This window comes from Manis javanica, chromosome 9, assembly GCF_040802235.1.
Source record: "Manis javanica isolate MJ-LG chromosome 9, MJ_LKY, whole genome shotgun sequence".
NCBI classification, from domain to species: Eukaryota; Metazoa; Chordata; class Mammalia; order Pholidota; family Manidae; genus Manis; species Manis javanica.
In genome coordinates this window covers 62,665,521-62,682,162 of record NC_133164.1, presented here as the reverse complement: position 1 = coordinate 62,682,162, position 16,642 = coordinate 62,665,521, and the positions used below count along the sequence as shown (strand labels likewise).

The following is a 16,642-nucleotide window of genomic DNA, read 5'->3' as shown; positions in this document are numbered from 1 at the left end:
CACACAAAAACTTGTACATTTATAGGATAAATCCCTACAACTGAAATTGCTGGATTAAAGGTATATATATTTTAAAATATGAAACTTACTGCCAAATTGCTCTGTGTAAAAATAGTACTTATTTTTGTATTTATATTCCCTCAACAGCATATGAAAGTAATTTCTAAATATAGTTCAAATATAGTTGGAGCAAAAACTTTCTTTTTTTAAAATTAAGTGTAGGTGATATGCACTGTTATGTTACTTTCAGGTGTACAACATAGAGTTTGACATTTATGTACATTACATAGTAATCATTGATAAGTCTAGTTACCATCTGTCACCATACATATTTAATACAATATTATTGACTATATTCCCTGTACTTTTCATGTCCATGAATCATTTATCTTATAACTGGAAGTTTGTACCTCTTAATCCCCATTCACCAATTTCACCTATTCCCCACCTCCCTGCTCTCTGGCAACCACATTGTTCTCTGTATTTATCAGTCTGTTTCTGTGTTGTTTTCTTAGTTTTAATATTCCATGTGTAAGTGAAATCATATGGTATTTGTTCTTCTCTGACTTATTTCACTTAACCCAGTACCCTCTAAGTCCACCCATGTTGTTGTAAATGGCAAGATTTCATTCTTTTTTATGGCTGAGTAGTACATTATATACATGTATCACATCTTTTTTATCCATTCATCTATTCAGGGACTACTTAACATTGCTTCTGTGTCTTAGCTATTGTTAATAATGCTACAAAGAACACAGGGGTGCATATATCCTTTCAAATTAGTGTTGTTTTTTTTGGGTAAATATCCAGAAGTGGAGTTATTGGATCATAGGTATTTATGTTTTTAATTTTATGAGCAACCTCTATTCTGTTTTCCATAATGGCTACATCAGTTTACATTCCCACCAACAGTGCACGAGGGTTCCCTTTTCTCTACCTCCTTGCCAACATTTGTTATTTCTTATTTGTTTGATACTAGCCATTCTGACTAGTGTAAGGTGATAATCTTGTTGTGGTTTTAATTTACATTTCCCTAACAATTAGTGAAGTTGAGCATCTTTTCACATGTCTGTTGGTATCTGTATGTCTTTGGAAAAATGTCTATTCAGGTGCTCTGAATCCATTTTTTATTTGGATTATTTGGTTATTTTTGGTGTTGAGTTGTGTGAGTTCTTTATATACTTTAGATATTAGTCCCTTAATGGATATCATTTGTAAATATGTTTTCCCTTTCACTAGGTTGCCTTTTTTATGAGCATGGTATATCTTTCTATTTATTTGTGCCATTTTCAGTTTCTTTCATCAATGTCTTATAGTTTTCAGAGTACCTTTCTTTAACCTCATGGGTTAAATTTATCCCTAGGTATTTTATTCTTTTTCATGCAGTTATAAATGGGATTGTTTCCTCAATTTCTTTTTCTGCCAATATTCTATTCTGAATAGTGAATAGAAACAACAGATTTCTGTATTTTAATTTAGTATCTTGTGACTTTCCTGAATTCTTTTATTCTACTAGTTTTGATCTTTGCAAGTCTGAAAGATGAAAAGTGGGTCTCAGTTAATTTGTCTCATAAGTGAAGCAGGCAGTCCTATCACGTTTGTACCTCTTGTACCTGTTGTGTGAACATGTCATACATGTCCTTTGCCCTTTTTTTTACTGCTGTTGGTCTTTTACTTACTTTTAGTTTGGTCTATGGTATGTCTTGGAAATAACTTTTTCCCAGTTTATCTTTTTGTTATTTGATTTTTTTTTTTTTGGTCATGTTCAAATTTTTTACATTTATGTAGTCTAGTTTATCAATCTTTTATAACTCAGGGTTTTCTGGCATACTCAGAAAAGCCCTTTCACCCCAAGAATGTTTTAAAAATTCTCCTTTTTGAAATTCTTTCTTACGGCTTCTTTCCTTTTTTTTTTTTTATTTTAATGTTAACCTTTTTAAAATCTGGAATTAGTTTTGGTGGAAGGAATGTGATAGGAGCCAACTTGGTTTTTTCTAGATGGCTGTTTGGTTGTACCCAGCACCATTTATTGACTTAGTTTTCTTTTGCCCACTGATATTTAGTATGTTGTCATTTACTCACTTAAGTGTTTGAGTCCATTGTTCTGTTACTCACTTATATGCTAGTGCTATACATGTTTATTTCAGCTTTGTATGTTTTGCTCTCATCAAAACTAGTCCTCCTTCATTACTCTTCTTTTTCAGGATGTTCCTGGCTTTTCAAAAGCATAAGTTTCTTAATATGGGAGTAATAACATCCACATGACAGTATTTGCTATCATTCATGTAAAGCATTTAATTTGCTTGCTATTGATTAAATACTGAAAATTATTGTTAGGTATAATTATTCTTATTCTTATTATTATTATGGCAGTGTAAAAAAATTGGCAGTGTAAAAAAAATATGGCAGTGTAAAAAAAATTAGAAAGTTTTAAGGTACTTTTGTATAGACTGTCTGTTTAACCATATTTTGGTTCTGATAATTTTTCTTCAAAGGGCCTAACCATATGCCTATGCAGGGACCTGGACCCAATCAACTTAATATGACAAACAGTTCCATAAACATGCCTTCAAGTAGCCATGGATCCATGGGAGGTTACAGCCATTCCGTGCCATCATCACAGAGCATGCCAGTACAGAATCAGATGACAATGAGTCAAGGGCAGCCCATGGGAAACTATGGCCCCAGACCAAATATGAATATGCAGCCAAACCAAGGTAAATACCTTTATGTCATTCCTGATTAGAATGCTACATTAGCATGTGAAAATGAAACAGTTTTTTCAAGTTGTTAGCTGATTCATAAAAATACAAGTTTGAATTCAGTAATAATCATCCTCATAAAAAAGGGACATTGAGTTTGAAATCCAATCAAAAAAAAAAATATATATATATATATTTACATTTAGAAATTAAATTGTTTAACTTGTTAAGGTTATTTATTTTTTTGTACTTTGGACAGTATATTCGTGATTCTGTATATTTGGATTTTTTTCTTAAAGCTAATGAATAAAAAAACATTTGGCTTAGAGCCAAATATAAATAAAACCCCTTAAAGAACATCTACACTATGGTTCATTTTATTTGTGAAGTTATATAATAATTCATATGGATTCCCCTTGATTTATATGGATGTTCTCTATGCAATGTTTTAGTATTAAAAGTAATTTTAGTGTAATTTATTATTAGAATATTCACCAGAGGTGTTGCTGTATTCTTTTACAGTGATATAAAGCCTATTAAAGCTTATTACTCATCTCAGAAATTATGCATAAGTATTTTTGTGAATAACAACTAAAAACCAGTAAGTGGCGCTCTGTTCTGCTAATTGTTAAAATATTTGGCATATTGCCAGCCTAAAGCTATTTCAGTTACAAAATGTGATGAGGTTAAGAGTATAAGATAGAATTAAATGTATTTGCAATAAAATTTTCTAGATTTTGATTATGAAAAACAAAATCACCAAAGTGACCCAGATAAAGGAAGTTAATGTTAATCTGGTGATAATTATGAAGAAATAATATATTCTCTTTTATAAAAATATTAGTTTTATAAAAATATTAATAAAGAAATTTTCTATAATTTTGACAAGATACACTGAAAACAAATAGAGATAATAATTGTCAATGAATTATTTCATATTTTGGTTCTAAACACTTTTCTTCAAAGGACCTAACCAAATGCCTTCAGAAAACTGCACTTACTCCATTTTTTCTTCAAATTTAGTACCTTTGATGGAATATTTTCTTTTTTTAGGTGATGTGAATTAAAGGTTCAAAACAACAGCACGATTCTGTCAGTGTAAGATCAAAAGGGGAGTTCATATAGTTGTCCATATAGTTTGGTTGCCAGGAGAGAGAGGGCAAGAAAATTGGTAATGGTTCTAATAGTAGCTTCAGTAATGATAGCATACTTTTTAGGAACTATGGTTAAGAAAAGGTAGGGTGTGCACAGAAGTGGATGTTGTTACAGCATGGTTTGATACGAAATCATAAGGCAGAAAGAAAAAAATAATGCATGCAGCAATGTGCATGTAAAAAATAGTTTTTTCCAAAAAACTGTTTGGAGAAAGGAATTTAGGTGTTTATAGGAATTTTTGTTCTAAACTTAGGGGCCAACTTTTAAAAAATGTCATATTAGTGTATAGTTTTTCTTCTTACTATAGTAGTTACATTGCTTTTTTCTTTGCTCTCATAATTTATGAATTTCTTAGTAGAAAGTAGACCGTGCAATGACTATGTAGGGATCCGAACCTTTTTTTAAGTAACAAAAAAATCGAGATTGGTTTTTCAGCTTTTTTTTGACCTTAACATCTCGTTTATTTTTAATTTTGTTTTGTTTGAATAGTGCTAAGAAAGTCCTGATTCATTTAGCTAATAAGTTGCAAATGATAATGGTCTGATTTAGAGGCTTGAACAGAGTTGTGAGAAATTTTAGTAACTTTATTGTTTAAAAAGGAAGGGCAAAGAATATATATTACCATAGCCAGGAATGTTAGATTTACTCTTGTTATTTTACAATGGGTTATTTCTTGGTAAGAGCTCTAGCAGGCAGATGTGCTTCAGGTAAGCCTAGCATTTAATGGTACATGTGTATTGTAGTAGTGTGTTTCTTTTTGCCCCTTTGCTGTTAGTATTTATAGATCTGCTTCATTCTTTATAATGACCATATAGATCATACCTCATTTTTTAAGTGATAGCAGTCATATGGGATGTAGCATAATTGAAGAAAACTATACCCCCTTTTGATAAATGTTTCTAGTCTTTTACAAACATGTCAGAAGCAAACATCTTTGTGTATATATATATATATCTTTGAGTACATGTACAAGAATTTTGTAGAACTGCTAGGTAAACTATATGAACACTTAAAATATTTGAGAGATATTGCCAAGGTGTTTTCCACAAATGTTGTGTGACATGTCCCAAACAGAACATGATTTAGTACATACCCAGTGGCACTCATTCTTAATCTTTGCTAATGGGAAGATTTAAAAAGGAAAGATTTTAAGGGAAAAATAGGAAAAATATAATCTTGTCTAAATTTTCATTTCTTCATTTGCGAGGTTGTGTAACTCATATGTTTATTTTCTTTCTTATCCATTCGAGTTTCTTTAACAAACTACCACAGACTGGTCTATCTATAAACAACAGAAATATATTTTTCACGGTTCTGAAGTCTGGAAGTCTGAGATCAGGATGCCCACAGGGTTGCCAGCCCTCTTCCTGGTTACAGACCTCTTGGGTCATTAGTTGGCAGACAAGGCAAGGGAGCCTTCTTGTTCTCTCTTATAAGGGCATTAATCCCATTCATGAGGGCTCTGCTCTCATGACCTTGTCACTCCCAAAGGCCCTACCTTCTGATACCATCCCGTTGAGCATTAGGATTTCAATTTATGAATTTTGGGAAGGCATAAACATTGAGACCGTGGCATTTGTCATTTGCATTTTTTCCTATGAATTTCTTGTTGGTGTTCTATATTCTGTGGTTTGTCTGTTTTTTATTAATTTGAAAGAGTTCTTTATTATAGACTAAGGCAATTCACTCTATCTAACATGTGAAAACATTTTGTAAATTTTAAGAGATAGGAATTTAACTTTTTAAAATGGTTTGTTCTAGTGGTAGTATTCTGAAATGGTCATGTTAGTCTTACGAGGAAGTGTAGTTACTTCTTAATATGTCAAGCCATTTTGTTAAATTATGGTCCAGATAGACTTAATAATAATTATCGGTAAAATACTTTGGAGGAGTCAGCGTGTTTACCAGTATATTAAAAGGTATAGAAGTGCTACGTTAAAGAAACCGATTTGATTATGGCCGACACAAGTATATTACTGTGGAGCTCTTCCCTTTCTGTCCCCCACCTTTTTGGGGGGGGGGGATGAGGGGGATGTCATGTTACATACATATCAAAAATATGAGGTAATATGCATTGAGTGCTCTTTAGTGCCAGGTACTATGATGAAGTACTTTATGTCTTCTTTAATCCGCAACATCTTTGAGGTAGTATGTACTTCATATGCTTCATTCCATACAAGAGGAAACACATTCTGTGGAAATACAGGCAGGCTTCATTTTGCCCCAGTTTTGATAAGCGTGAATTTCAGTTAACACAATTTAGTTAAATAGCACTTTTTCCCCAGCACGTGGTTCAAATTTCAGTTACCATGGTATATTAACTGTGAGTAGTTGCATAACATACAAACTTAGCTGCTATCTCTTCAGTCCACAGGTCACTGTATAAATAACAGATGCCTGTTGGGATCAGTGACCATTCATGTTACTTTCAGATTCTGCCAGTGATAGGTCACTGTGCATCTGCACGCACAACAAAGCATATAGTTACATTGCTTCCTTGGCTCCCAGTGATAAATCTCTGTGATACTTGACAAAAATGGATAACTCAGAAAGGGACTTACCTAACAAAGGTATAAGTGTAGCAAAGAAATGCAAAGTGATACTGCTGGAAATGAAATGCAGATTCTTTGTAAATGAGCTGTAGAAGGGAGGCTGATGTGGATTGTTGACACTGCTGCCATTTGAGGGACTCTAGTTATGCATTGCAGGTCCTTAGTTGGCAAACTCATCAACATAAATAAGAACACTGGCTCTGATGAAAAGAACGAAGGTGTCCCAGGGAAAGTGAGACTGGAAAATACTTCGTATTAAAGGAATTCTTGGAGACATTTCATACCATTGAAAATATAAAGAGTAAAATGTTAGGGGCTGATATATACTTAAAAAGGAATATGACAGTTTGCCAACAAATAGAAGAGATGCCAGCTCCAAATCATTTGTTATGCCATGAGGAGAAGGGAAACACACTATTAAAACTACTCTTGATAAGATTTTTACAGAAATAAAATACAATTCTCAGTGTTTCTAATGTTTAAGGTCACCAAACTTTATTAGGTGTACTAAATAAATATTTGTTTCATTTCCTTATGCATTTGTAACTGACATTTAATAGAGTTTTTAGTGTTTTTGACAAATTTTTAAAGCCCGTGAAATAATTTTACTTTCCCATTAATCATTAAGATCATTTTGCATGATTTCACCTTGCAAGGTCATTTATAAAGCCCATACCGCTGTGCAAAGTGAGAATGATAAAGTTTTATGGAATATACTTTGTAGAAAAACAACAACAACAAATGTTGGTGAGGATGTGGAGAAAGGGGAACCCTCCTACACTGCTGGTGGGAACGTAAATTAGTTCAACCATTGTGGAAAGCAGTATGTAGGTTCCTCAAAAAACTAAAAATTGAAATACCATTTGACCCAGGAATTCCACTCCTAGGAATTTACCCTAAGAATGCAGGAGCCCAGTTTGAAAAAGACATATGCACCCCTATGTTTATTGCAGCACTATTTACAAAAGCCAAGAAATGGAAGCAACCCAAGTGTTCATCAGTAGATGAATGGATAAAGGAGATGTGGTACATATACACAATGGAATATTATTCAGCCATAAGAAGAAAACAGATCCTACCATTTGCAACAACATGGATGGAGCTGGAGGGTATTATGCTCAGTGAAATAAGCCAGGCAGAGAAAGACAAGTATGAAATGATTTCACTCATCCATGGAGTATAAGAACCAAGCAAAAACTGAAGGAACAGAACAGCAGCAGACTCACAGAACCCAAGAATAGACTAACAGTTACCAAAGGGAAAGGGACTGGGGAGGATGGGTGGGAAGGGAGGGATAAGAGGGGGAAAAGGGGCATTAACGATTAGCACACATAATGTAGGGGGGGCACAGCAAAGGCCTAATAACACAGAGAAGACAAGTAGTGATTCTATAGCATCTTACTTCACTGATGGACAGTGACTCTAATGGGGTATGTGGTGGAGACTTGGTTATAGGGGGAGTCTAGTAACAACAATGTTGCTCATGTAATTATACATTAATGATACCAAAAAAAAACCAATATACTTTGCGAAAGGCTATTAATTTTCCCACTGTATACAGATGTTGTCAGGTGAAGAGCTTCCTATTTTATCTAAAGACTCCTGTAAGATACAAGTATGTCGGGTAAGTGCTATGAAGTAAAATAAACGGAGTGCAGGGGAAGATGATGTGTTCATTTGTAGGTGGTGAGCAGGTACCTTGGAGCGTTGCACAGGCAGAAGTAGCAGCAGGGATGGGCCCTGAGGCTGCGGCGTGGTTGGAGTGTCGGAGGTGGAGCCAGGAGACCAGTCTCGCTGGATATGGAAGAGTGAAGGTGGACAGCCGTACACTACAGTTGAAAGCCAGGCTATGAAAGGCCTTGTACTGTAGTCCATAAGGATTTTATATTTTGTTCTGACAGGATGGGGATACTGCTGGAAAGCTTTGAGCAAAGAAATAACATTATGTTCCATGTACGTTTTTAAAAGATAACCTTTGGCTGTGTGGGAAATAGACTGTGTTGGTCAAGTGTGCAAGCAGGGAGGCCTAGTAAAAGGCTCTTCATGTGTTTGGTTAAGAGAAAATGGTGGCTTTGAATGAATAGAGTGATACTGTGGAAGTAATGAGAAGTAATCAGTTTAGGGACATTTACCATGTATTTTGAGGTAGACCTGCCATGATTTGCTAGGATTTGTTAATGGATTGGATGTGCAGCAAAAGAGGACAGAGTTAAGCATGACTTCACAAACTCACATACTAAGATGAAGATACTGGAAGAACAGATTTAGGAGAATAATAAAAGTTTAGTTTGGCATATGTGAAATTTGAATGACCCATTGATGGCTAAGTGGATATATTTGGGTAGCAGTTGGATATGTCAGTCTGGAGTTGAAGGGAGAGGTCAAGGTATTAAAGGCCATGGAATTAGAAGGGATCATTTAGGGCCTGAAAAGAAGTATTGAAGAGGAGAGGTCTGAAGATTCAGTCCTTGAGCACTGCAACATTTCAACATTGGGAAGATTATGGATTCCTTCCAGGGAGACCCAGAAGACTAAGCAGGAGTAGCCAGTGAGTTGGGAAAGAAGCTAAGAGTGTAGTATCTTAGAAGCTAAGTGAAAAAGTGTTTAAAAACAAGGGAATTATTAAACATGTCAAATTCTGCAGATAATTCAAGTAAAATAAGGATTGAAAATTAACCATTTGATTTTATTATTGCAGCAGATAGTTTTGTTGGAAATACAGGGGCAAAAGCCTTACTACAGTGTGATCAAGAGAAAAATGGGAAGAGAAGTGGTAATAGTGAGTAAAGATAATTGTTTTCAACTTTTTTTGATGCGGGAAAATAAAAATGTGTTAATAGCTGGAGGAAGATGTAAGGTTTAGAGAGACTTAAAGATGGGAAGAACTAAATCATGTTTATATACTGACAGGAATGATCCATTAGAGAGGGGGAAATTGTTACTGCAAGAGAAAGGAAAGGGACAGTTGTAGGAGCAATGTGTTTGAGTTTTTGCAAGGAATTCAAGGGCACAGTACCCAGGAGTACCCTCATTTCTGATTGCAGCTGTGAAAAGTTAGCTAACTTCAAAGTTGTGGGGAGTGAGTCCCAGGGCTGACCTCATTTCTGACACCAATTAGTTGTTCTGGGGTTCACTAAACTGCCTGGTTCAGTAATTTGCTGGAAAGACTCATAGTTATGATGTACTACAGTGCAAGGATATAGATTAATATCAGCCAAGGGAAAAAATGCATAGGGAAAGCGCAGAAGTACAGAATACAGTTCCTCTCCCCATGGGATCAGGAGGCACTGCTTGCCTGGTGCTTGTGTGTGGCATTATGTACAGAGTATTGCCCACCAAGGGTATTCACCTGAGGCTTAGTGTTTACAGTTTATATTGGGGCTCCATCATGGAGGTTTGACTGGTTAATTGATTGCCCATGTTATTAATCTCAGTCTCCAGTCTGCAGTCCCCCTGGGCATGAGCAAAAGACACTTCCAAGTTCAAGGAGCCTGGAATCCTCAATTTAATAAATTCAGTAAACTTTTTTTTTCTATTTTGTTATCATTAATCTACAATTACATGAAGAACATCATGTTTACTAGGCTCTCCCCTTCACCAAGTCCCCCCCACAAACCTCATTAGTCACTGTCCATCAGCGTAGTAAGATGTTCTAGAATCACTACTTGTCATCTCTGTGTTGCACAGCCCTCTCCTTTCCTCCACCCCCACATTATACATGCTAATCATAATACCCCCTTTTTTCTTCCCTGCCCTTATTCCTCCACACCCTCCCATTCTCCCCAGTCCCTTTCCCTTTGGTAACTGTTAGTCCATTCTTGGGTTCTGTGAGTCTGTTGCTGTTTTGTTCCTTCAGTTTGTCATTGTTCTTACACTCCACAAATGAGTGAAATCATTTGGTATTTGTCTTTCTCTGCCTGGCTTATTTCACTGAGCATAATACCCTTTAGCTCCATCCATGCTGTTGCAAATGGTAGGATTTGTTTTCTTCTTACGGCTGAATAATATTCCATTGTGTATATGTACCACATCTTCTTTACCCATTCATCTACTGATGGACACTTAGGTCGCTTCCATTTCTTGGCTATTGTAAATAGTGCTGCAATAAACAGGGGTGCATCTGTCTTTTTCAAACTGGGCTGCTGCATTCTTAGGGTAAATTCCTAGGAGTGGAATTCCTAGGTCAAATGGTATGTCTATTTTGAGCATTTTGAGGAACGTCTGTACTGTTTTCCACAATGGTTGAACTAATTTGCATTCCCACCAGCAGTGTAGGAGGGTTCCCCTTTCTCCACAACCTTGCCAACATTTGTTGTTGTTTGTCTTTTGGACGGTAGCCATCCTTACTGGTGTGAGGTGATACCTCATTGTGGTTTTAATTTGCATTTCTCTGATAACTAGTGATGTGGAGGATCTTTTCATGTGTCTGTTGGCCATCTGAATTTCTTCTTTGGAGAACTGTCTGTTCAGCTCCTCTGCCCATTTTTTAATTGGATTATTTGCATTTTGTTTGCTGAGGTGTGTGAGCTCTTTATATGTTTTGGATGTCAATCCTTTATAGGATCTGTAGTTTACAAACATATTCTCCCATACTGTAAGGTACCTTTTTGTTCTATTGATGGTGTCCTGTGCTGTACAGAAGCTTTTCAGCTTGATGTAATCCCCTTGTTCATTTTTGCTTTTTTTCCCTTACCCGGGTAGATATGTTCATGAAGAAGTCACTCATGTTTATGTCCAAGAGATTTCTGCCTATGTTTTTTTCTAAGAGTTTTATGGTTTCATGACTTACATTCAAGTCTTTGATCCATTTCAAATTTACTTTTGTGTATGGGGTTAGACAGTGATCCAGTTTCATTCTCTTTCATGTTGCTATCCAGTTTTGCCAGCACCATCTGTTGAACAGACTGTTTTCCCCATTGTATGTCCATGGCTCCTTTATCGTATATTAGTTGACCATATATGTTTGGGTTAATGTCTGGAGTCTCTATTCTGTTCCACTGTGGCTCTGTTCTTGTGCCAGTACCAAATTGTGTTGATTACTGTGGCTTTGTAGTAGAGCTTGAAATTGGGGAATAAGATCCCCCCACTTTATTCTTTCTCAGGATTGCTTTGGCTTTTTGGGGTCTTTGGTGTTTCCATATGAATTTTTGAACGATTTGTTCCAGTTTGTTGAAGAATGTTGTTGGTAATTTGATAGGGATTGCATCAAAGCTGTGTATTGCTTTGGGCAGGATGGCCATTTTGACGATATTGATTCTTCCTAGCCAAGAGCATGGGATGAGTTTCCATTTGTTAGTGTCCTCTTTAATTTCTCTTAAGAGTGTCTTGTGGTTTTCAGGGTATAGGTCTTTCACTTCCTTGGTTAGGTTTATTCCTAGGTATTTTATTCTTTTAGATGCTATTGTGAATGGAATTATTTTCCTGATTTCTCTTTCTACTAGTTCATTGTTAGTGTATAGGAAAGCCACAGATTTCTGTGTGTTAATTTTGTATCCTGCAACTTTGCTGTATTCTGATATCAGTTCTAGTAGTTTTGGAGTGGAGTCTTTAGGGTTTTTTATGTACAATATCATGTCATCTGCAAATAGTGACAGTTTAACTTCTTCTTTACCAATTGGGATTGGTTGTATTTCTTTGTTTTGTCTGATTGCCATGGTGAGGACCTACAGTACTATGTTGAATAACAGTGGGGAGAGTGGGCATCCCTGTCTTGTTTCCAATCTCAGAGGAAAAGCTTTCAACTTCACGCTGTTCAGTATGATATTAGCTGTGGGTTTATCATATATGGCCTTTATTATGTTGAGGTACTTGTTCTCTATACCCATTTTGCTGAGAGTTTTTATCATGAATGGATGTTGAATTTTATTGAATGCTTTTTCAGCATCTATGGAGAATGATCATGTGGTTTTTGTCCTTCTATTTGTTGATGTGGTGGATGATGTTGATGGATTTTCTAATGTTGTACCATCCTTGCATCCCTGGGATGAATCCCACTTGGTTGTGGTGTATGATCCTTTTGATGTGTTTTTGAATTTGGTTTGATAATATTTTTTTGTATATTTTTGCATCTACGTTCATCAGGGATATTGGTCTCTAATTTTCTTTTTTGTTGGGGTCTTTGCCTGGTTTTGGTATTAGGGTGATGTTGGCTTCATAGAATGAGTTTGGGAGTATTCCCTCTTCTTCTATTTTTTGGAAAACTTGAAGGAGAATGGGTATTATGTCTTCTCTGTATGTCTGATAAAATTGTGAGGTAAATCCATCTGGCCTGGGGGTTTTGTTCTTGGGTAGTTTTTCGATTACCGCTTCAATTTCGTCGCTGGTAATTGGTCTGTTTAGATTTTCTGTTTCTTTCTGGGTCAGTCTTGAAAGGTTGTATATTTCTAGGAAGTTGTCCATTTCTTCTAGGTTTTCCAGCTTGTTAGCATACAGGTTTTCATAGTAGTCTTTAATAAATCTTTGTATTTCAGTAGAGTCTGTCGTGATTTTTCCATTCTCGTTTCTGATTCTGTTGATGTGTATTGATTCTCTTTTTCTCTTAATTAGTTTGGCCAGAGGCAAATCTATTTTGTTTATTTTCTCAAAGAACCAGCTCTTGGTTTCGTTGATTTTTTTCTATTGTTTTATTCTTGCCAATTTTGTTTATTTCTTCTCTGATGTTTATTATGTCCCTCCTTCTTCTGCCTTTAGGCCTCATTTGTTCTTCTTTTTCCAGTTTCGATAATTGTGACGTTAGACTATTCATTTGGGATTGGTCTTCCTTCTTTAAGTATGCCTGGATTGCAATGTACTTTCCTCTTAAGACTGCTTTTGCTGCGTCCCACAGAAGTTGGGGCTGTGTGTTGTTGTTGTCATTTATTTCCATATATTCCTTGATCTCTATTTTAATTTGTTCATTGATCCATTGATTATTTAGGAGCGTGTTGTTAAGCCTCCATGTGTTTGTGAGCCTTTTTGTTTTCTTTGTAGAATTTATTTCTAGTTTTATACCTTTCTGGTCTGAAAAGTTGGTTGGTAGAATTTCAATCTTTTTGAATTTCCTGAGGTTCTTTTTGTGGCCTAGTATGTGGTCTATTCTGGAGAATGTTCCATGTGCACTTGTGAAGAATGTATATCCTGTTGCTTTTGGATGTAGAGTTCTATAGAAGTCTATTAGGTCCATCTGTTCTATGTGTTGTTCAGTGCCTCTGTGTCCTTACTTATTTTCTGTCCAGTGGATCTATCCTTTGGGGTGAGTGGCGTGTTGCAGTCTCCTAAAATGAATGCATTGCATTCTATTTCCTTCTTTAGTTCTGTTAGTATTATTTTCCACATATGCTGGTGCTCCTGTGTTGGGTACATATATATTTATAATGGTTATGTCCTCTTGTTGGACTCACCCCTTTATCATTATGTAATGTCCTTCTTTATCTCTTGTTACTTTCTTTGTTTTGAAGTCTATTTTGTCTGATCCTGGTACTGCAACACCTGCTTTTTTCTCCCTGTTGTTTGCATGAAATATCTTTTTCCATCTCTTGACTTTTAGTCTGTGCATGTCTTTGGGTTTGATGTGAGTTTCTTTTAGGCAGCATATAGATGGGTCTTGCTTTTTTATCCATTCTGTTACTCTGTGTCTTTTGATTGGTGTATTCAGTCTATTTACATTTAGGGTGATTATTGAAAGATATGTACTTATTGCCATTGCAGGCTTTAGATTCGTGGTTACCAAAGCTTCAAGGTTAGCTTCTTTAGTATCTTCCTGTGTAACTTAACTCATTTATTGAGCTGTTATAAACAGTGTCTGGTGATTCTTTATTTCTCTCCCTTCGTATTCCTCCTCCTCCATTCTTCATATGTTGGGTGTTTTGTTCTGTGGTCTTTTTAGGAGTGTTCCCATTTAGTACAGTCCCTCTAGAATAGCCTGTAGAGGTGGTTTGTGGGAGGCAAATTCCTCAAGTTTTGCTTCTCTGGGAATTGTTTAATCCCTCCTTCATATGTAAATGGTAATAGTGCTGTATACAGTATTCTTGGTTAAAGGCCCTTCTGTTTCATTGCATTGAATATATCATGCCATTTTCTTCTGTCCTGTAAGGTTCCTGTTGAGAAGTCTGATGATATCCTGATGGGTTTTCCTTTGTAGGTGACCTTTTTCCTCTCTCTAGCTGCCTTTAACTCTGTCCTTGTCCTTGATCTTTGCCATATTAATTATTATGTGTCTTGGTGTTATCCTCCTTGGGTCCCTTCTGTTGGGAGTTCTGTTTACTTCAGTGATCTGATAGATTATTTCCTCCACCAGTTTGGGGAAGTTTTCAGCAGTTATTTCTTTAAAGACAACTTTCTATCCCTGTTTCTCTGTCTTCTTCTCCTGGTACCCCTATAATGCAGATATTGTTCCTTTTGGATTGGTCACACAGTTCTCTTAATATTGTTTCATTCCTTGAGATCCTTTTATTTGTCTGTGTGTCAGCTTCTATGCGTTCCTGTTCTCTGGTTTCTCTTCCATCAATGGCCTCTTGCATCTTATCCATTCTGCTTATAAATTTTTCCAGAGATTGTTTCATTTCTGTAAACTCCCTCCAGATGTCATCCCTTAGTTCTTGCTTATTTCTCTGTAACTCCGTCAACATGGTTATGACCTTTATTTTGAATTCTTTCTCAGGAAAATTCGTTAGGTCTGTCTCCTCAGGGGTTTACTCTGTGGTTTTGGTCTGTATCAAATTCTTCTGCCTTTTCATGGCAATAGAGATAGTTGTTCAAAGTTGGTACGTGTGTCGGCTAGGGAGCGTCCCTTCTTGGTGGTTTGTGGCCTTCCTCTCCTGGGAGAACAGTGATCTCTAGCGGCTTGTGCTGGGCAGCTGCATGCAGACAGTGCCTCTGATTCTTGCCCGGCCACTGTGGATTTTAGCTCCGCGACTGCTGTGGCTGTGGCCTGCTTCAGGCTGCTGCTCTGATATTGTGGAGCCGCGTCAGAGGGGAAACGGCTGGGAGGCTGTTTATCTCCGTGAGGGGTCTCCGAGCTGCGCTGCTGCCCAGGGGGTTAGGGCACCCAGAGTTCCCTGGGATTCCCAACTGCTGGACTAAATGTCCCGGAACGCTTCCATCCAGCTGTGGGGTCACTGTCCACTTAAGACTTTCAAAAAGCCCTCACTTTTCTTTGTTCCAGGTGCACAGGTCTTACTGTCCTGTTTCCCTAGTATCCGGGACTCGACGCATGCACTGTGTCTGCGCTCTGGTGTGGATGGCTGGGGCTGGGTGTTCAGCAGTCCTGGGCTCCCTCTCCCTCCCCGCTCCGACTCCTCTCCTTCCGCCGGGAGCTGGGGTGAGGGTCGCTCGGGTCCCGCTGGGCCACGGCTTGTATCTTACCCCCTTTGCGAGGCGCTGGGTTCTTGCAGTTGTGGATGTAGTCTGTCTGTTGTCCTGTGTCTTCTGGTCTCTCTTTTAGGAAGAGTTGTATTTGTTGTGTTTTCAAAAATATATATGGTTTTGCGAGGATATTTCTGCTGCTCTACTCACGGTGCCATCTTGTCTCCCTATCCAGTAAACCTTTTATATTAAAAAAAAATGTGATACTATACTGAATTTTTCTCCAAGTACAATATAGAAAATTACAAAGGAAGGAAGTATTTAAGATATTTTATCTTAGAAATGTCATGTTTGACCCGTGTAGTGGATCTGAACGAGTAAGAATTGTGTGTATACCAGTTGGATTGTTTCATTACTGTTGAGTTTTGAGAAGGATTTTTCTAGGATTCATTATTAATTTTTCTCCCAACATTTTATTATGTAAAATTTAAAACCTAGAGAAAATTTGAAGGTATTGTACCTTTATAGTTGCCATCTTTATTCTCCAATTAGTATTTTACTAAATTGTTTGTCATCCATGTGTCCCTTCATGTATTCATCCATCAATGCATGTAATTTTTTTTCTTTATTTTTTAAAATTAAGGTATCATTGATATACAGTCTTATGAAGGTTTCACATGAAGAACGTTGTGGTTTCAACATGCACCAATATTATAAAGTCCTCACCACCACCTCCATTGCAGTCACTGTCCATCAATATAGCACAATGCTATAGAGTCATTACTTGTTTTCCCCATGCTGTACTGCCTTCCTGGCGACCTACCTATATTGTTATTGCTAATTATAATGCCCCTTAATCCCCTTCCCTCCCGCCCCTCCAGCCCTTCCCTTTGGTAACCGCCAGTCCCTTCATGGAGTCTGTGAGTCTGCTGCTGTTCTATTACTTCAGTT

At 36.8% G+C, this 16,642-nt stretch overlaps 1 protein-coding gene across 5 annotated transcripts in view; it reads left to right on the top strand.

Moving 5' to 3' along the window:
• SS18 (SS18 subunit of BAF chromatin remodeling complex) overlaps positions 1-16,642 on the top strand; it is a 104,472-nt gene that overhangs the window by 50,443 nt on the left and 37,387 nt on the right. For all 5 annotated transcript variants that reach the window (XM_037025441.2, XM_073212708.1, XM_073212707.1 and 2 more), the window contains exon 5: positions 2,496-2,717. In XM_037025441.2, coding sequence (XP_036881336.1) covers positions 2,496-2,717 — 222 coding nt within the window. The remainder of the gene's footprint in view (positions 1-2,495; positions 2,718-16,642) is intronic.